The 21396-nt window shown below is 42.8% G+C and overlaps 1 protein-coding gene across 1 annotated transcript in view; it reads left to right on the forward strand.

Annotated features, from left to right (window-relative positions):
* Positions 1-543: 543 nt before the first annotated feature.
* The window catches only part of KIAA0319 (KIAA0319 ortholog), a 46768-nt gene continuing 25915 nt past the window's right edge, over positions 544-21396 (forward strand). Inside the window, exons 1-6 of the mRNA XM_086743150.1 lie at positions 544-642; positions 8554-9326; positions 17608-17791; positions 19933-20037; positions 20683-20780; positions 21168-21255. Coding sequence (XP_086599276.1) covers positions 594-642; positions 8554-9326; positions 17608-17791; positions 19933-20037; positions 20683-20780; positions 21168-21255 — 1297 coding nt within the window. The 5' untranslated portion in view covers positions 544-593. The remainder of the gene's footprint in view (positions 643-8553; positions 9327-17607; positions 17792-19932; positions 20038-20682; positions 20781-21167; positions 21256-21396) is intronic.

Consider the following 21396-nt stretch of genomic DNA (forward strand, 5'->3'; position numbering starts at 1 on the left):
TCTTTAGCAGATGTATTTGTTGTTTGCCTTGTTTGGAGAATTTAGTGTCCTAGAAAGGAATGTCTCCCTAGAAATTCTGGAGAAGTGTCTACTTCCACTACCTTGATAGCTGGGAGAGAATAGCTTGAGGGCTTCCTCAAGAGCTGACTTAACACTGCATGGATTTTAGCACGGATGGTACTCTCCATGACTCCTCATTTAAGAGTACCTGCTAGTTTCTGTTTTAAGTCAGAGCAAACTGCAGACAGAATATTTGTGGGTTTTGAAGTATGGGAGCCCAAGTGTGCAGATCTTTCTGGAACATTTCTGCATCTCTAGAGAATGAGAGTCCCAGGTAGGTAATTTGTTCTGTATCTTCAGCTTGCCTGATCTCTGTCATCCGTCAAGAAGTAATAACAAAGTCTACGTTTAACATGTCTATTGGCTTTTATTGTGACGTTCTAATTAATGCTCACATCTGATCTATTTTTTTCTGTGCTGTCTGTTGCAGTGCTTCATGGCCACAGCAGGATATTAGAGGAAACCGATGTTAAGACATACAATTTCCACGCAGCTGGTTGGAAAAGTGGTTGTCACTGCTTTCCTGGTGCAGCATGGCGTTTGGACTTGGTATTCTCTGCCTGTTAGTATGGGCAATAACAGGTAGGAGTTCACTTCTTGTGTGTCTGAGTCACACAGCTGAGTGAAGCAAATGCTCCTGGAGTGTGTATGCAGGTGTGAATGAAATATGAATAAGGCAAAAGCTGGGAAATTTTGTGACTCTTCAGTGCAAAAAGTTCTTGTAAGGTACAGCTTCATAACTGGCAACTGATTGCAACGGAGGAGGGCAGTTGTGAGTAGATGTTTGGAGCCAGTTTCAATAGGGCTGTTTTAGGGGAGATGCATGGGGCAAGAGGAGGTAGTGGGAGAGTTCAAAGAGCTTTCCTTCTCTTTCTCTTGCAGGACAGCAATTTAAGAATGGTGTATTGCTTGTGTTCTAAGCTACCTTTTTTCTTCTGAAGTATCACAGGATGGTTGATTTACGAGAAGCATAAATGCATTTGTTTACATCTCTCACCTCATCATCTGCTCTACAGACATGTGTTTCCTTTCAGAGACCACAGGAAAGTCCTGTAAGTCTCTGCTTCAGCCAGAGATAGGTAAATTATTTCCATAATCAGACAGAAAAAGAATGATAGTAATTCTTAATACTGCTTCTGTGTTAGAGGGAGACTTAATCTGGTGCAGGCAGTTTTGACATGGCAACTACAGAACAATATATGCAAACATGGGGTTTATTTCTTTAAAAGACAGTGCTTGAATTCTGGCTGTGGAGATACTGGCAGTATCTATATTAGCAGGAATTGAGAAAATAATACTTGGTTATCTGGCTTTCATCTGCTGCACAAACAAAATTGGCTATCTCAAGAGGGGGAGCCTTGCTAATGTGCTAAGGCTTAAATTGACTACGGAATTTGGAAATGTTAGATGAGGAGGGGATAGGTGTTAACTACAGCTATGCTGGTAGCTGGTTTGAAGTAGCCCTTAAGATCACGCCGATGATCTCATAGTGCCAAGCTTTTTGAGCAGGACAAGGACATGGAGCTGAAGTTTTTGTTGCCATAGTAGACAACAAGTATGCCTTTTGTAAATAAATAAAATGGTCTCCTGTAAGATACTAAGTACCTGCTATAGGGTCCATGCTAGTATCTTTAGCAAAAAAAAACCACAGCAACTTCAATAGAAGGCAACAATGTGCAGTAGATACTGAATTTTGGCTGTAGAGAATGTAACAGTTTTATGCTTTTGATAATGCTGTTAATTGTTAGCAGGCTAGAATATCCTCCATGTGCATATAGAAAGTCTTATTTTCATTCTTTAGTTGCAATTTTGCTATGCTCTCTTGATTTATCTGAGAACAAGACCATTACACTCAGACAGCTAGCTGTATTCCAAGCCCCTCTCGGGGTACCTCGGGTACCAGCACACAGTGCCTAGGGGCTCATACATTCTAGTATCACATATTATTTTAGTACAGATGTTAGTATTTATTTATTTCCACCTTGATAATTTACAGTGTTTTCCATCCGATTAATGTTAACTCTAAATTAAACTGGAAGGTGCTTGCTGGTTTCCAGGATATGTTTGCTGAAATACATGAGTAGGTGCTCACCCTTCTTTTTTAGTGCAAGCTTTAAGGTGAATTGACTCTCCCTCAGGAACTTGATAATGTTAATTCTTCAGTTTTTCTCTGCACATGAGCTTGTGCTTCTAAAGGCTACTTTGTCTTTGAAAAAAAAAAAAAAGTGGTTTTCTTACCACTTGTTTTAACTTAAGATAATGAGAAGGCTGACTTAATGTAAGAAAGACTTGACATCGCATTGTTGAGAGAATAGAAAAATGGGTGCATTAGTGAATATCTTCAGAAGGTTATTGAAAAATATGCTCTGATTTGTCAAAAGAAATTGAGATGAACTACTCTCTCCAGTTTACATGACATATATCTGGGGTTTTTGGTTGTGGTTTGTTTTTTTATTTTGTGTGTGGTGGTTTTTGGCTAGTATTTGACTGCTTTTCCTGAATGTGGTGGGTTGACCTTGGCGGGCCACCAGATGCCCAGTAAGTCACTCTTATCACTTCCCCTTTTCAACAAGATGAGAGAAAAATATGTTTAAAAACTTATAGAATCATAGAATGGTTAGGGTTGGAAGGGACCTTCAAAGGTCATCTAGTCCAACCCCCCTGCAAGGAGTAGGGACATCCCTGACTAGATCAGGTTGCTCAGAGCCTCATCCAGCCTGGCCTTGAACGTTTCCAGGGATGGGGCCTCCACCACCTTTCTGGGCAACCTGTTCCAGTGTTCTATACCTCGCATCGTAAAAAATTTTTTCCTAATTTCTAATCTAAATCTACCCCCCTCTATTTTAAAACCATTACCTCTCGTCCTATCGCAACAGGCCCTACTAAACAGCCTTTCCCCATCTTTCTTGTGGGCCCCCTTGAGGTACTGGAAGACCGCTATCAGGTCTCCCCGGAGCCTCCTCTTCTGCAGGCTGAACAGCCCCAACTCTCTCAGCCTGTCCTCATAAGAGAGGTGCTCCAGCCCTTTTATCATCTTCGTGGCCCTCCTCTGGACCTTCTCCAACTGGTCCATGTCCTTCTTGTGCTGGGGGCTCCAGAACTGGACACAGTACTCCAGGTGGGGTCTCACCAGGGCAGAGGAGAGGGGGAGAATCACCTCCCTTGACCTGCTGGCCACGCTTCTCTTGATGCAGCCCAGGGTGTGGTTGGCCTTCTGGGCCGCAAGGGCGCATTGCCTGCTCATGTTAAGCTTCTCATCCACCAGCGCTCCCAAGTCCTTCTCCTCAGGGAGACGTGTTCTTTAGGTGTAGGGTTTTTTTCCTCACCTCCCACCCCTTAAAATATCACACAGTTGGTTTAGCAGTGACGAACAGGGATGGTAACAATTAATGTAATGAAAACAATACTTGGAGAGAATGATCAGGCCCACTGAACTAATTAGGGAGCTTTGGCAGACCCTAGGCACAAGAAATGAGTTACAAACATCATGAAGGCTACTGTAATGGCCACAAAAGCTTTGCAGCTCATTCTTTGTAGATGTAACTAGAATACTATTGGCTTTAGCTTTGTGTTGAGGATTTGCTTTTATGTAGCTGAGCATTGTTTTGATTTGTTCTCCTCCTCCTCCACTTGCAGTACTTAATCTGCAGTCAGCATCCTTACTGAGGCCCAGAAGAGCACTTCGTTATTCCAGATGTATCCTTGTTTAAAGACCTGTGAGACTTTAGGAAAAAGGGAGGGGAAACACCAAATAACCTAAAAAGCAGCCTGTAGAAAAAGAATGAAAACACAGTCATGGCATACAGAGATGTTAGCTGTTGCTAGAGGAACTAATGCAGTGACACTTCAGATGTTGAAGTTCTCGGTAATACAGCTTTTCTGGTTTCTATAGGCGCTTACTAAAGCTGCTGGAGTATAAGCTTTTTTTTCTCCATTTATGATACAAAGCATGCTTTTTAGGGGTTTATAACTCTGCTGTGGAAATTGTCTCTAGATTGAAAATTGGAGTTCAAATTTTCCTCTTAGTGACTGCAATTAAAAAAAAAAAAAGGGTATTTTTGTTTCGCTTACAGAACCTTATAAAAATTGCTTCAATGTGTTGTTATGGTGATAGAACTTATCGCTTACTGATACAGCATCTTCCCTCTCAAAATTCATGAAAATGAGGTGAAAGTTGCTTGGATAGGTTAAAAAAAAAATTAACCCTAAAAATAGCATGGAATTAATTTGTTGCTTAGAGAGTGGAGGGAGCAGATGTCAAGAAAGCAGAGATAAGCCTCCCCTTCCTGTAGGGAGCTGCTGTATGACGACCTTCTATGCTCGCGTAGTCCATAGGCTTTCAGGCTGTGAGAACAGCGTGCCAAATGAGCTCTTGGTGCTGTGCTGCCAGCAAGAAAGCAGTGGGAGGTGATTCTGGTCAAATGTGACTTTTCTTGGTGCAAGATCTGAATCTGAGCTCTCCTCTATCGGACATTCCATCTTACCTGTGCTTTCTGCTTCCTGTTGTATTGCTTGCTGCTAGGGAGAACAAATAGACCAGCTCACAAATGGGTAGTTCTATGCTTGCAGGGTTTCAGGCTGGGATAATTAGCCGTGATGAACCCAATGTTAGTACACTGTCACAATTTGCTACTTACTAACTGAAGAATATTTGCCTCCAAGTCATTCACCTTGTTCATGATTGTGTGAGCCTGCCAGAGGAGTAGAGCATCTGTTAGGTTTTGCAGTTAGTCTCCAGCCAGCTGCAAATGAGGAACAGCTGTGTTTCTGCTGGGCTCTTGACATCAGTGGACTCATGCCCCAAGATATGGAAGAGTGGTAGCACGCAGCTCAAAGAAGGGTGTGAGTGTTTCCTCACTCAACGAAGGAATCTCTTTAAAATTAAGCTATAGTCCACAGTATGACTGTTTATTAGGGTTTTGGGGAGGCAGGGGTATGGGGTTTTATTTTTTAGGACAACCAACTTGCCTGACTAGGTCTCTGGTTATGTCAGTGTTGTCCTACTGTAGGCATAACAAGGTACAGCTAAAAGGAAGGGGAACACTTGTCTTGCAGAACTTTTAGGCTATTGATGGCCCACGCACCAGAGGGCTTTCAGGGCTCATTGTAAAGGGAAGCAGTCTTTCTGTTGGTAAACTGAATGAGTACTTCTGAAACAATAAACAGAATTGCATGATGCTAATTTTTTTTTGCCATTACTGGTCAGAGTGGAACAATGCTTTAATTTCTGAGTTCAGTTGACTAAAAGACAACAGTTGTTTTGTGACCTCAGACAGCAGGTAATGGTTTATCAAACACAAATGTCACTATGTGACCTTTCATGTGGCACACTTTCAGTAATTTTTCTGTAAATACGAGACCTTGCTATCTCTTCTTGAGCCCATTACAGACTGGAGATTGGGCAGGGTGAAGGGGAATATGAAATTAGAAATCAGATTAAGTTGACTCTAAGTAGATTTTATCTGTTTTCCATCTAGAGACAATTAATGGACATGCCTAGTGTCAGGCTGAAATAGCCTGCTAAGTTCATCCTGCCCACCTACTGCTAGAATTTAACTCAGGTGTAACTCTAGCTGCAGCAAGAGATGAAACTTTGATTACTTTGATATTTGGATTATACTGTTAGGTTTAATTTAGAGTTGGTGGGGAAGTAATTTTCTCATTGTACAGAAATTCTGAAGCTTAGTGTTTTTTTTCCATTCCTTATCAGGATGAAACCAAGGCCTTATGGCATTTGAAAAAGAGGGTAGCTAAGGTCTATGGCTAGGATGTGTGCTTGGGAGATTTAGGTTCAAAGTCATGCATTATTTTAGGAATATGCTGGACTTGTTTCTCTCTATGGCTAATGGAAAAAACCATTAATTTAGTGGGAGATTGACTCTGCAGTGTGGTAGCTGATGTATCAAACTGAAAGTCATCAAGTGAGATTTGAAGCTTTGTTTGACATCAGGCTGAGTTGTGGACATCTGGCCTCAGGTTAGAGCTTTGGATTATGCCAATTATGTTGAGTCTCTCTCTAATACAAGAATTGTTGGTCATTCTTTTTCGAACAAATAAATAATGAAACTTTCAAAGAAGGAACTTTTCAAAGAATTCTGAAGAGCAATTATAACCAGGAAAAAAACATCTAGAAAAGATGTTAAAATTGACTGAGATATACAATTTGTTGATTCGTGCTTGATTTCAACACTTCATGTTCAGTCTGTGGTGTGCTATGAAAATAATTCTGGTGTCATAGAATCATAGAATAGTTAGGGTTGGAAGGGACCTTCAAAGGTCATCTAGTCCAACCCCCCTGCAAGGAGCAGGGATATCCCCGACTAGATCAGGATGCTCAGAGCCTCACCCAGCCTGGCCTTGAACATTTCCAGGGATGGGGCTTCCGCCACCTCTCTGGGCAACCTGTTCCAGTGTTCCACTACCCTCAGTGTAAAAATTTTTTTCCTAATATCTAATCTAAATCTACCTCCCTCTATTTTAAAACCATTACCCCTCATCCTGTCGCAACAGGCCCTACTGAAGAGTCTCTCCCCATCTTTCTTGTGGGCCCCCTTGAGGTACTGGAAGACCGCTATAAGGTCTCCCCGGAGCCTGCTTTTCTCCAGGCTGAACAGCCCCAACTCTCTCAGCCTGTCCTCATAGGAGAGGTGCTCCAAACCTCTGATCATCTTTGTGGCCCTCCTCTGGACCTTCTCCAACTGGTCCATGTCCTTCTTATGTTGGGAGCTCCAGAACTCCAGGACGCAGTTCTCTAGGTAGGATCTCACCAGAGCATAGTAGAGGGGCAGAATCACCTCCCTCGACCTGCTGGCCACGCTCCTCTTGATGCAGCCCAGGATGCGGTTGGCCTTCTGGGCTGCAAGGGCACATTGCCGGCTCATGTTGAGCTTCTTGTCCACCAGCACTCCCAAGTCCCTCTCCTCAGGGCTGCTCTCGATACATTTTCCGTCCAGCCCGTATTTGTGGCTGGGATTGCCCTGACCCAGGTGCAGGACCTTGCACTTGGCCTGGTTGAGCTTCATGAGGTTGGCACGGGCCCACCTCTCCAGCCTGTCAAGGTCCCTCTGGATGGCATCCCTCCCTTCCAGTGTGTCAGTGGCACCACACAGCTTGGTGTCATCGGTGAGCTTGCTGAGGATGCACTCTATCCCACTGTCCATGTCGCCGACAAAGATATTGAACAGGGCCAGGCCCAACACGGACCCCTGAGGAACACCACTCGTCACCAGTCTCTGCTTGGACTTTGAGCTGTTGACCACCACTCTCTGAGTGTGGCCATCCAGCCAACTCCTTATCCACCGAGTGGTCCGTCCATCAAACCCATGTCTCTCTAGTTTAGAGAGAAGGATGTCGTGCGGGACAGTGTCAAATACCTTGCACAAGTCCAGGGAGATGATGTCTGTTGCTTGTCCCTTTTCCACCGATGCTGTCACCCTGTCATAGAAGGCCACCAAATTGGTCAGGCACAGTCTGCCCTTGGTGAAGCCATGTTGGCTGTCACCAACCACCTCCTTGCTCTCCCTGTGCCTTAGCATGGTTTCCAGGAGAATCTGCTCCACGACCTTGCCAGGCACAGAGGTGAGGCTGACCAGCCTGTAGTTGCGTGGGTCTTCCTTGTTCCCCTTTTTAAAAAATTGGGGTTATGTTCCCTCTCTTGCAGTCATCGGGGACCTCACCAGACCACCACAACTTCTCAAACACGATGGCCAGTGGCTTGGCAACTTCATCCGCCAGTTCCCTCAGGACCCACAGATGCACTTCCTCAGGTCCCATGGACTTGTGCACCTTCAGGTTCCTTAGATGTTCCTGAACCTGCTCTTCCAGTGTCATACTAAAAGAACTTCTGCTTCACTGCAAAGGAAGGAAAGATGCTCCTGACTGGAGCAAGCTCTTGGAATATCACATGAACTAGTGGGAAAAGCAGAAAAAAATTGATAATTTGATCGAGCAAATGAAGTTGATAAATTGATAATTAAGCCCGTCAGTTATGTTCGTGTGAGGGACTCTTAATGAAGTTCAAGTGAGACAGCAGATGTTTCTCCTATGTAGATTCTTGCTGCCTTTTCCGTTAAATGAAACAATGACATGTTACAGCATTTTATTTGAGTTTTGTTTTAAAATATGTTTTGCTAATGATGCTGTGGGGGCGGTGGAGGTACACTATGATTTAATTTGGTTTTTTATTCCCTGCTTTGTTCTTGTTTTTAAGTATTGGAAACTCACTTTCATCTCTGTGTATTTGTAGCAAGGGAGTAAGAGGTACTTTGCAAACATACTAAGATCCTACATTGAAAAATCTTCCAAAGTACAAATACTACTGCAAGGGACATGCTGATAAGAGTAGTGGTGACATTAGTGAAAGGAAATTATCTTATTTAAGCAGAATGTCATCTCTCTTTATCTTGTCTCCTGTGATAAGCCTTTTTTGGTCACAATAAACTATATTATGGCTTGATTGTATTGTTGTGCCTCATGTTGGTGGTGTTGTTTCAGGTTCTACTTGTGAGCAGTGCAGAGAAGGAGCCACGTACTCAGGTGCAGTGATATCTCCCAACTTAGAAACCACTAAAATTATGCGAGTTCCTCATGCTATGTCAGTGTCTGACTGCATTGCAGCATGTTGTGACCTCTCTAGTTGCGACTTGTCCTGGATGTTTGAACGACGCTGTTACATTGTGAACTGCCAACGCAAAGAGAATTGTGAACCTAAAAAAATTGAAACTGTAAAGTCCTATCTTACTTTTGTTCTGAGGCCATCTCAGAGGCCAGCATCTCTTCTAGGATTTGGGCAATTGATCCCAAGCATGATCCGCTCTGTGGGACTCCAGAATGAACCATCTGAGGAAGTGAGTAGCCTGAAGGAGCTGTCTCTGCTTGGCAAAGATCCCAGCTTTGAGGAGACACCTGAATATATTGACGATTATAAAGAGTTGGAACAGGACCCCTTCCAGGTGAACATCAAACATGAGCAGAAGGAGAGCACAGATTATGCTGACTGGGGCCTGATGGTGGCAGGTGAAAACGACTTCAACTCTTCCTTGGGTGATGGTGGAGACAATCAGGAAGACTTTGCTGAAAAGAAAGGGGAGGTTGGGAAGGTGGAAAGCCTTCTGAATAAAACCAGCTCTGAATTGAACTCTGTCACTGAGCACTCCATAGAGACTTTGTCATCTCTCCTGGAGATAACGCCATTCCCTGGGAAGACACTTGAAAGTGAAGCAGCTGTTCAACTTCTTGCACAACCTGATGGTGCTTTGCAAAAAGAGGTATGTTTGCCCCTCAGGAAGCAGGCAGCATATGGTGAGGCCACTTTGCAATTTTTTTTTTCAAATCAAATTAAGTTATGGCTTTGTAATTTAACCCTAATACTCAAATGTCCTACAATCCTGTTACAACCTAGAAAAGGTTGAAGTGGAGAGGATTCTCTTAATAGGCAGATGGATCACTAAAGGACTTTATTTATTTATTTATTTACTTATAATTTTTTTTTCTATCAGATTATAAGGAGCAGAGCTCCTTTTGGGGCACTGTGGGGTTTCCTTGGAAGTGTACAGGTGAGTGGGCTTGGACCTGGTGTAATAGTGTTATGATATTCCTCCCTTTTATCCCTTGGTGACTTGTTAGAAGTTAGCTGAGCAATACTGGTGGACCCTCTGAGGTCAAGACCAGTAAACATAAGTTTCTCCATCAATAAAATTAAGCTTGTTTTATGGATTTTGTGTTCTTAACACATAGTAGTGTTACTGATGTAATGTCCTGTGTAAATACCTTTTATAATGCTTTTAAAACATATAAGAGAGGCTAAGTACATAATGAGGGACAGTGGTGGTTTTAAACCATAACATACAGCAGGATAAGGTGGATAAGATGTTTTTGTTCTCAGTATCCTTTTCTTGAATCTGGCAATAAAAAAAAAAAGTTATATACCTAAAACCTAATTTAGATGCTTAAGTAAGATGCACGTGTTCTCTGTGCCAACCAGTTTGATCAGTTGGGACTAAAAGGGCTCTGATTCCTTAAGAACAGAGTGGGATCAGTTGGAAAGTTGAAACAGGCTGTAAAGTCAACATTCACAGAGTTTGATGTGCACTGGAGGGAGAAGGAAATTAAGCAGTTAGCTGGATTGCTCTAAATTCCACCAGATTTTGCTGTAAAAATGATAGTTTATTGCCATTATTGTAGAGGAGAAAAATATGTGTAAATAAGAAAGTTGCATGAAATCTGTGACAACTGAGGTTCTTGGAGGGGATGACTGAAATGGCAAAAGTATGTGTGGAAAACAGCAAGTCTTGAGATAAAAATCTAACTTGGATACCATTGCAGTCTAGAGGCGTGGCAGTTTCTGGGCTCTGCTATGAGATCTTCTAGATATTCTGAGAACTTCTCGGATTCTTGTGGGGCCTCTGGGAGAGCTGTGAGGAAGATGAGTGGTTGCTGCAGCTGGGAGAGGACAGCTAGCAGAGGCTGGGGCCTCTAGCAGCTTCTCACAAGCTTTATTAGCTGTTGTTGATCACAGGGTGCTTTGGACTTTTGCCATAGCTGGCTCATGATCATGGAGGCGAACACACCCTTTCAGCAGGTGCTAGGGGAGAGGCCTAGGAACTCTACCTAGAGACCTTGGTCCTCATGGGGGATTTAAGCCACCCAAATGCCTACTGAGAGGGCAAGAGAGCAGGGCATAAGCAACGCAGGAGGTTTCTGGTGTGTGTAAATGACAACTTCAAGAAGTTATCAGAGGTGATTGTGGAGCTGACGTGGAGAGAGGCTCTGCTGCACCTCACCCTTGCAGGCAAGGAGGGAATGATCAGGGCTGCGGCCAAGAGGTGGTGGAGTTTCAGGCTCCTGAGAGAAGCAGGAATAAGTCAAATAGCAGAGTCACAGCCATAGGCTTCAGGAGAGCAGCCTTTGGCCTGTTGTGAGATCCACTTGGAAGAATCCCAAGGGAGACTGTCCTGGAGATAAGTGGCGAGTATGGGAGCAGGTTGCTTCTCAAGGATCACCTCACCCAGGGTCAAAATAGCCTGTGACTTTCATGATTGACCAAGCTGGTCTGAAGTGTACTGACACAAGTAAGAAGAGATTAGAACTTGTCTCTGTGCATATGGAAGAACACTTGATAACAGGTAAAGTGCTATTTTAAGTTGAAAAGTGAATACCTCTTCTGCAAGCAGACTTTATGAGAGAAGACTTGTTTTAAAAGGTATCTACAATGCAGACCTTGAAATGAGCATAACTCAATATGGGAGTTTAGGCAAGAGAGGGGTAGATACTATTTTTTTTTTCTGTTAGTATGCAAAAAGCATGTATAAATGTACATATGAAAAGTACAATACCAAAGTATACTATCCCTGCTGATAAAACTTAGAGTGGCATTCTGCCATGCTCTAGAGTTACATTTAATTCTAACAAAGGAAAATAGCTGAGCTCTTCTTACGAAGTTAAAATTAAGGAAACCTAGCCAGTGCTGTACTGAGTTAATCTTCCATTTTTCCTTCCATCTGGTAGGGAAACTTACAAGCATCTTTTAGTTACTACCTATGCTGTGTGCTGGAAATTAAGCCATGGAAAGAACTTACAGTAGCTCCGTGCATCACTGTATTTGTGCACTTTGGGCATGCAGGAAGACTTGAAGCTTCCCTCGTTTGTGTTTTGCTGGCCAATGGAAGCCACATTAGCACTGTGCTGAGCTTTAGTCAATTGTCAGGATCTCTGCTGACTAAGCTGCTTATGCCTCGTGCCTTAGAGAAGCCATGCAACTTTGAGTTCACCAAAAGTGTATTGCAAACAGAGCTGAGCAAATTTGTTCCCTATTTCTAAGGAATCGTGGGAATACAGCTTTACGAAAGTTGAGATTTCACATCTTGCAGTGGTAATGATATATACAATGAAGCCTGCTTTGTAAGTCACCACTTTGATTTTTGCCTACCCCAGCCAGAATAGAAAGATTTTTACTTTCTCTTCATGCACTGCCTGTGTAGATGGGAGTTTATTGTAAAGTGAAATGGAGAGAAACCTATTTCTTACTGGGAAATGGAGGAGGCCATGTGTGGTCTTTACGTTAGGCTAACACTATGCTAGCACAGCCGTTGAAATTCCAGTGGAACAGCTGAGGAATGAGCTTGCTTCTTTCAGTGCAGAAGGGAAGAAACTCCAAGACTGAGTCAGTCCTTAGCCTCAGCTGGTAGTGATGTTGAAGAGCTAGTAAGACAACTGTAGTTAGAAGGTGGTCTGGTGTACTGTTAGCAGAACTGTAGAGGATTGATGGGATACCTTTCATGAATGGCTTTCAGTGCTGTTGTGAAATGACTCTAAGGGCTTCCTATAAACTTAGAGAAAGGTTAAGAATCTGGAGAAGCAGAAGGTTTTGAGAAACTGCCAAAACCTGTGCAGCCTTTGTTTCCCAAGTGGGAATCCTTTGAATTCAGACATTTGTAGAGAGATGAAGTTTTCAGGCAGTTTTGGCAAACTCCTTTCCCTGGCCTTCTCCAGGTTCAACTTTAGTCCAGACACTTCTCCTCTCCCCTTCTTAGTTTCCAGTCCCCTCCTTTTCACAGTGCATTGTATTCAGTCCCTTTGATGAGGTGAGAGATGGCACAGGAGGTTGGGGTCAGCGCAGCTTCCTTTTTGCCACTTGTTGCTTCTTTCTCTTTTCTGCCACTGTTCCTTCCTTCTTGTTTCCTCTTCTCCAATGTGGGCTTCTCTGTGTGTCTCAGTCCCCTGGGAGGTGGCAGGAAGTGCCTCCTTCCAAGAGGGTGTCTTGAGCCCTGTGCCCAATAATGTCCTCTTCTGCATGTTCCCTTTCATGCCTCCTGTTGTGCATCCACTCCACCTTCTCCTGCGTCCCTGCCCTCAGTGGTTATTGCCCTTTCTTCACTGTGTCTGAGTGGTTGCAGTGTTAGTGTGTGGTGGCTTGTTTCCGTCCGTTGCCAAACTATCTGGGACCGCAGGGATGGCCCCTGCAGCCAATCCCCTGCCACTCAAACTCTGCTGGTTATGCCTGACACAAACTACTGTACTGGCTTGGCTTCAAGTTTTACTGGTTTGGGAACTGCAGTCATGACTCTAGTGAAAAAGATGCTGCCTGTTGTGAATTCTGGTGATAGGACTTCCTTCTTACGTGTTTCCTTCTCCAGCAAGCAGACATCTTAATCAAATCTCATATGGGTTGTTCTGACACAGACTTGTGTTTCCTTCTGAAAAATGTTTCTCTGGAAACCAGATTTTGTTATTAGGAAATCTTAAGTTTTCATACTGGATTAAAAATGCCAAAATGTCTCCAAATAGTATTGTCAATGGTATATGATGAAAACTACCTCTTAAATTTTGATCTTTTTGTATAGGTTTTGAAAATGTGAAAGTCTGAAAACCGTTTTTGCTAATAACTTTACTGAAATACCTTCTGTTTATTGCATGTTATACAATATTTTCCTATCCTGTGTTTAATTCTGCCACTGCAATTCTATAGCTCTGTTCCTAGATCTGTACTGACACACTCCCTTCTGCAGCTTCCAGACAAAGCTGTTTTAACAAGCAAGACAGAGCAGAGTGGCAAAAATGTGGTGCCCTCCCTTCACAGTAATCAGCAGGATGCAGTCCTCAGGTGCTGTGTCCTTTGAGCGAAGACCGAGAGAGAGATCTTAAACTGTGAGACCAACCAAATGCAGGTCTCCGGAGTCTGTGCCCCAGGAGCATCCTTGCCATAAATGCAGTCAGATGTAGGAGATTTCTGTATGTCACTTAAGATAGAGCAGATAGGGTTTGTCAGTTAACTGAGTAACCTGTCTTTTGGGTTTACATCAGAGTTCAGAGCGATCTTATGGACTGTCATCCTCTAGCAGCTCAATAACATGAATACATTTAGAAATCTGTACAGAGTAAACTTCTGCCCAAGACAGAAATCTGCAGTGCCTTCCCATCCTTGAAGTGAGATACCTGTGAAGTATTAATTGTTGTCTTAAAATGTCTAGTTATCTACTGATACGTTGAACAAGGTGAGGTTTTTCAGGTCTTAGATTCCAGCTGCTGCTATGTTGACGATGCAGTGTTTCAAACATTTCTTCAGTAGGTTAGGCCTGATGTGGTTCTTGAGTTTATTGCATTTGCAGGAATAATTCTGCAGTCAAAATAAATAAAGCTCTACCTGAGAAAACTTAAGGTGGCTGACAGAATATATGTGATGAAGAGTCTTTTAATATCTGATTGGTATCTTCAGAATTGGTATTTAAGAGTTAGAATGAGGTGGAATAGCAGAGATGTTCATATCTTATTTTGGCTTTGTTTCAGTTTTGCAAGTGCTGAACAGTCTTGTTTGGTTAAAAATGCTTTGGCTTGATCCCTAGGAGATGTATAAAACTCCTGAAATATGTTTTGATAGATTTACCTGTCAAAATATTTGTTTATTTCTTGAAGTCTGCACTTTGTGTCATACAGTATGATGGTTTGCTCTTTTGCAGCTCCCCAACTATGTAACTAGTAGAGGTCAAAATTGCTTGAAATCATTAGATGGATAACTGGATGCAGAGAAGGAGGGAGAAGCAGACCAGTGAAGGAGCAGAGTTTCACTGCTGGCAGAACTGCTCTCTATAAGGTTTTCCAGATAAATGAAAAAGAGCAAATGGTACTACAGTTATGTAGTAGTCATATGTGCAGAGGGACATGGAGGAAACACTGCTGGGGAAGCAGTCGTATAAAACACAATGCTGGCAGCCCTTGTCTCACCAGAGACCTGATCAATTGTCTTTAGGAGTGTTTGAGGAAGATGCTCCCTTGAGGAAGGAAAGGTAGGTTGCCTTGAGGATCAAGATGGTGCAAGGCAACGTGGTGGGGCTTGTCCTTCCCGTTCATGGGGAGAAAAGAAAGCACCCAATCTGTGGGGTCAGCCGGGGACAAGAAGTAGGGAAGGATCTTCTTTGGCATGATGCTGTTGCATGTGCTGTAACTTTGAGCTTCCTCAGGGAACTGCATGACTTTTTTTTTTTTTTTTTTTTTTCCTTTTGGATGATGGATACGTTCTTGTTTTCTGTCGGAATTCTCAAGAGACTTGCACTCAAGTCGAACCCTGTGAACTGAAGGATGTGGACTCTCATGGTTGGCGTGTTTATTTTGTAACAAGCAGCAGTGTCTGTACAAGTGGGTAAAAACAAACAAAAAAACCTACAAAGCCCACAGTAGGAGAACTGCCTACCCTACCCACTCCCAGAGAGGATCCTTCTTTTCTTCCCTTTTCAGTTCCCAAGCTGGAATTTAGGGTAATCTTGCCCTCTGCATCTGGTCCAGCATATCTCTCAGCAATAATTTTTGCCCGAGAGCTCAATTTCTGATATTGCCCTTGCCCCAGTTATCTGCTGCCTGCTAGCGTTCTTAGTTTAAGCTATCTTTTCAGCTGTGACACTGCTTCAGATGTGACAGTGCCACAGGGCACTTTTTTTGACTGCAGGATATTGCCTAGGCTTGCTGACTGAAGAGATATTTGGTGCTGTTGCAGAAGTGAGTGTCCCAGGAAAGGTACATTTGAGGTGACTTTGTCCTCATCTGTCCTACAAAACTAGGATGGCTACTTCTTAGCAGATAGATTGGCAAGGGGCCTGTAGAGGAGGAAAGCCAGAGGAAGCTCAGAAAAGTTGATTTATCTTGCATTTGGAAGGCAAAGAAACACTTTGATTTGCCAAAGTGTAGTAAAGGTGATCTTTTCAGAAGATGTCAGATGAGTGAGTATGTAAAAGGAGAGCTGTCTGGAGGAAAGACAGACCTTTTGTCAAGGTATGAGGCAGGATGGGCTTGAGGCTCTCCCTGTGCGTGATAATGTTGTCAAGGGTGAGATTCCTGCCGAGGGTCTCGGGTTGGCATGCTGAAGGCGCTACCTTAGGGGAGCTGCAGTCCCTGATCCTACTGTCAGTGTCCCAGCTGCTCAGAGATCTTCTTTACTGTCTGCATATTGAACAGAGCTGGAGGTGTGGCCACAAAGGTGCTTGCATCATCTGTGTTACGGACCCGTCTGGAGATGCGGCTCTTGGTGTGGTCCTTGGCATCCTCACAGAGTAGCAGCCACAGTCCATAACACTGCTGTCACTGTCCCAGCTCCACAGGGATCTTTTCTCTCTGTCCTCGTTGAAGGTAGAGATGAAGTGCAGATTACTTCCATGCTCTCTGTTTCCTCGCAGCCTGGGAAGCAGCAGTCCCTGGCATTGCTTTCACGTTCCCAGCTGCACAGGAAGCTTTTCCTCCTGTCCACATCCAGGGCAGAGCTGCTCTGATTTCCTAGGAGGGCAACAAACTACAGAGTGAAAGTGGAGCGCCTGAAATATGAAGAGAAGCTTGAGGGCTGGGAGTGTTCAGCCTTGAGCAGGGAGGGTTCAGGGGGATCTTACCAATCTGTATAGGTAACTATGGCAGGAGTGAAGAAAATGGAGCCACTCTTTTCAGTGCTGTCCGGTGACAGGACAAGAGGCAATGGAGACAAATTGAAATAGAAGGAATTCTATTTAAACACTAAAAAGCATGCTTTTTCTTTTTTCCAATGAGGATGGTCAAACACTGGAACATGTTTTCCAGAGAGGTTGTGGATTCTCTGTCCTTGGAGATACTCAAAACTTGACTGGACATGGTCCTGAGCAGCCTACTGTAGCTGACCTTGTTCTGAGGAGCGGGGTTGGACTAGGCTATCTCCAGGTATCCCTTCCCACCTCAGCCATTCCTTGATAACAGTCTTCATTTTACCAACCTTCATAATCCCATTGTTATGTTAATAGATCATGTACAAATAATAGCAGTATTTTATGTCTTCATGTGCCACACACAGTAGCCATGATTGGCAAAATGCTTTTCTCTAGATGTTAGGTCAGAAATAAGTCTTGAGAACGTAAGGAAGAACTATTGGCCCATTGATACTAATGCGTGGTTGAAAGGTGATGGGGCCTGAGAGAGAGGGGTGAGGTGATGGGCAAGGCTAACACAGTGCTGAGTTATTTCTGCAAAACTTGCTGTGTTTTTGCTGCAGTTCTGATTTACTAACAAGGTGGGTCAGTGAGGAGAATGCTACTGCTTAGTGACTGAAATAGAGAGATTTAGGGCGTTTTATTAGTAGCAAGGAAATAAGAAGGTATGAGCAAGTTCTGGTCTGAGCAGATATAGTAGGAGACAAGGATTCTGTTATATTTGTCTGTGTACAGGATGAAGACAATAATACTCACCACACAGACTTTGTCATTGGCTTACAACCGTTTATGACTATATTTAGACCTGTCCTACTGCTCTTTATTATTTTGAGAACTGATAGCCTTAGTTGTATTCCAGGTTACCTCATTTTGATGACTATAGCCTGCACTGTTCTGCATCTGAACGTTGAAAAATAATTAGCGTTTCTTAAAAACCCTGGTAGAAAAATTCTATGGTCTGCCTTTGATAGATTCTGTATAGGAATAAAACCTCCTAGTAACATAAATCAGTCGGCTCACTCGATATGCTACTTGAAAAACAGCATACCCCTGTAAAAGAAACGTGAAAAATGACTCACTTATGACAATTTTTTCCCTGTAATTCATTTTTCAGGCTGCTACACCTTCTCCTTCTTCAGACAAACTGGATTTCTCCCCAGGTGTGTCAGAGAAAACGCAGTCTCCCACAGTGGCCCCAGAGAATGTCACTGAAGGTGGGATAGTGCTACTTCCCACTAATACTGTGCCATCTGAGCCTGTGCAGCAATTCACACCACCTGCTACTGCTGCTAAAGCAGGTAATGTTTCAATATAGCTGGAGATCTGAGGGATACCTGCAGGTTGGAGAACAGGTGGACATGGCTTTATGACTGTCAGGCTTCCAACCTATTGTTAGGTGTGAGCTTGCTCTTTATCCAAATGTAAACCATACCCCTTTAAGCCTGTAGACCTACAGTAACACTGCAAACTCCAGACCCCTTAGCTAGCTAGCTACTCTGGAGGCAAAACTCTGACCAACTCCATCATTAATGTGAAATTATAACTTGAGCAAATACAGCAAAGTAAAAAGCAGAGCCATTTTTTAGTGGCATATTTTTTATACTTGGTGAGAAATACCTGAGGCCTTCTGGAGTTTCAGAGTAGTCTCTTCTAGCTATGCTATTATTTTTATGTGACCCTTCAGAACATTGCTTCCTCTCAGAAACTCTTCAGTAGGGTTCCCATTTTATATAGTTGTCAGATATCATGCAGCAACATAGGTGGGATCTGAGGAAGCTCAGCCCTTAATAGAGGAGAAGCCTGGCCCTTCGTAGGTGACAACATGGCCTCCTTATCCTGGGGGAAAAAAACGAGGACATGTTTAATGACTATGTGCTCTGTAGTTGTGTTAAATTCTATGTGTATGTTTAGAGTATCTCCTTTCTCCTGCTGAGTTTCCTTCCTCCCTGTGCACCCTGACAAAGGGTTAGAAGGGCCACAAGAAGCAAAGAAGCACAAAGAGATGTGTATTCTTATGCACTCCTGATGTACTGAGGGATATGGAGAGCTAAGCCCTATGCTTCCTGGTCGAATAAGTCTGGTTTGGGACATTCTTGGCACCTTGTGCCAAACTGCAACCTACCAGTCAGGATAGCAGTAAGAAATGAGCTACAAAAGATCCCTCTCCAAGGCAATGGATCATCATTGCCATTGAGCGTTGACTGGGCAGCTCCTCCTTCACAGGAGGAGGTTGAAGAGGACTCAAAAAGGAGCTTGGAAGAAGCAGCTGAATGGAAAGTTATGATGAATCTCACAGTAAGTACTGCTTTGTGCAAGGATTGCCTCAAGTTTGTGTGTTTTCAGCCCTACTGTCTTGGAAGTCTCAAAGACAGTCCCTCCTTTTCTCCTTTGGTCATGACCCTCATCTATTCTCATCTCATGTGGAAGTCAAAGTACAAACCTCTGCTCAACTGGTGTTTAGAGCAACTCCCATGAGCAATTATAGAGCCCTGGGTACATTTAAGTAGCAGTGACAGAAAGGTGTGCTGTCAATGTGGCCTCTTCACTTCATCCATTTTTAGACCTGTCAGCTACTAGAGTAGCCTCTTGCTCTTCTATTCAGAGTTTGTAAGTTGGACACTTAGACGGTAGTGAATGTTGCCTTTGGAGAATCTTTGTTCTGGGGGTTCCCAGTATTAAAAGGAAGACATTTTAAACCTTTGAGTTTTAGGTCTATGGGAACCTTTCCTGAAGTTGTGCTTTGGTGTGTTTCTGTTGGGGACTGGATTTGAGGCATTTTTGGAAGAGGAAGGAGTTTTCACAGATAAGAACTGGGAGGGTATTCCTAAATGGCAAATAGATTGAATGTGCAGTTCAGCTACGAAATAACACCTTTGTCCTACTGTGCAAGTGGAATTTTTAAAAGGAACGCTGAGCTGGACATTGAGACATGCCTCACAAGTACCACAAACATATCATGCCTTCTTTCACCAAGAAGCACTACTGTTAGAGTTCTAGTTTGGACTATATTATTGTATTTAATTAAGCTTGTTCTGGTGTAGGTGGCTTTTTGTCTTCTGTAATTTTGTGTTTTTTAATTCTTGCTCTTTCATCCAATTACTAAGAAAAGTGCATAGTTCTTTATGCAGAGCAATGTTACCCATGATATACAGGAATAACTAGAATCCTTTTCTTTAAAACAGGAGTAGGGGAAATGACCCTTCGTATTTTGGGAAGAAAAAAAAAAAACATTGGTTTGGTAAAAGGTGAAGGAGCTGTATTAGTGGTTATAATAGATTATTTTGTTATGTATTGAGGAATTTTTTTTTTTTACTTATCTTTGCTTATTTACTGTAGAGTGTTTGTCAAATTTTACTTAATCCATTACAAATAATATTTGAAGACACTAAATGTATTTCCATCCTATCTGTTAAAATATAATGCGCTCATTTTGTCTTAGATACAGTGAAAGAACTTATTGTGTCTGCTGGAGATAACATACAAGTGATGCTACCCAAAAATGAGGTTGAACTGAATGCTTTTGTTGTCCCACCACCACCTACAGGTGAGTTGAATGGCCTTGGCATACAAGGAGATGCACACACTACCAGCCTGTAAATGCAGACAAGTCCTGGGTTATGTGAACATCCGCACCTCAGGATAAAACCATCTTTCTCATCTCCTGCCCTTTTTGTGGCTCCAACTGCATGGAGGATTTCCTCCTTTGGATTTTAGAGATTTTTTTTTTTTTTTTTAAGTGGCTTTTATTTTCAAAACCTGAACTCCTTAGCCAGATGATTCAATAGAAAGCCTGTAGTTTCTATCAAAGATGGTGTGGCCCAAGTTATAACATCTTGCTGTAGAGAAAAATAGGTTCTGAATGCAACATTTAGCTTCCAAACTGCAGCAGGAAATAATATAAATTTCATAGGTAGCTATGTAAAATACATTCACGTCATGTGAAGCTGGTTTTTGTGAAGAAGTCAATTATTTGTGAAGTTCATTACATCCTTGCTGCTTTACCAAGTTACAACACACTGTGGAAGTTTAACAGGTATTCGTACCGCTGCATTTTGCAGGCTTAAGCAGTAGTAGTCATCATTTCCTACTGTAGCATTTTATCTGACAAATGGTGAACTTGATTTCTTTGTTTCCTGGGCTTGTCTTGAAGGCAAAGCTGGTTACTCTTACGCTGTGTTATTGCTCTTAGAAACAGCCTACACCTATGAGTGGAGCTTAATCAGTCACCCTGCGGACTATGGTGGTGAAATGGAGCGCAGACACAGCCAGACCCTGAAGCTCTCTCATGTAAGTGAGCTGTAAGCTCAGGCTCCTTGGTGTGTGAGCCTTTCACAGGAAGCTAACCTGTGGGGAAGGACACCTTGATTCAAGGAGTTCATATGACTGCCAGAGTCTCCTTACTTGCACGTGTCACCAAGTCTTTACCAGATTAGAAGTGTCTTTTTTTTGGAGTACTCTAATAATTTTCTAAGATAGAGTGAAAATTCATAAGTGTTTGCTCAGTATTCCCTTTTCCTGGGCAGTGAGTAGTGCCTTATGTGTATGTGTTTATAAAAGGAGCTCTAGGTTTCAGATATCCAGATTTTTCTCTGATTACAATATGATTGCCAGGTTTATGTGTATTGCTTTTGTATAATTCCTCATGTAACCCAATTTATTCTGTGTTCCTATCAGTTATCAGTAGGACTTTATGCCTTCAAAGTGACAGTTTCTGGTGAAGGTGCCTTTGGTGAAGGTTTTGTAAATGTCACGGTCAAGCCAGGTAAATCAATTGACTAAAATAATGACATTAATTTCTTCAACACAAGTAGTTGTACAACATGCTTATCTAGTAGTCTGTTAGTTACTGTCTGTCAGAGACATCTGGTAGATGTTTCATATCTTGGTGTCTATAAAACATTTT

The sequence above is a fragment of the Chlamydotis macqueenii genome, chromosome 2 (assembly GCF_036417535.1).
Source record: "Chlamydotis macqueenii isolate bChlMac1 chromosome 2, bChlMac1.mat, whole genome shotgun sequence".
NCBI classification, from domain to species: Eukaryota; Metazoa; Chordata; class Aves; order Otidiformes; family Otididae; genus Chlamydotis; species Chlamydotis macqueenii.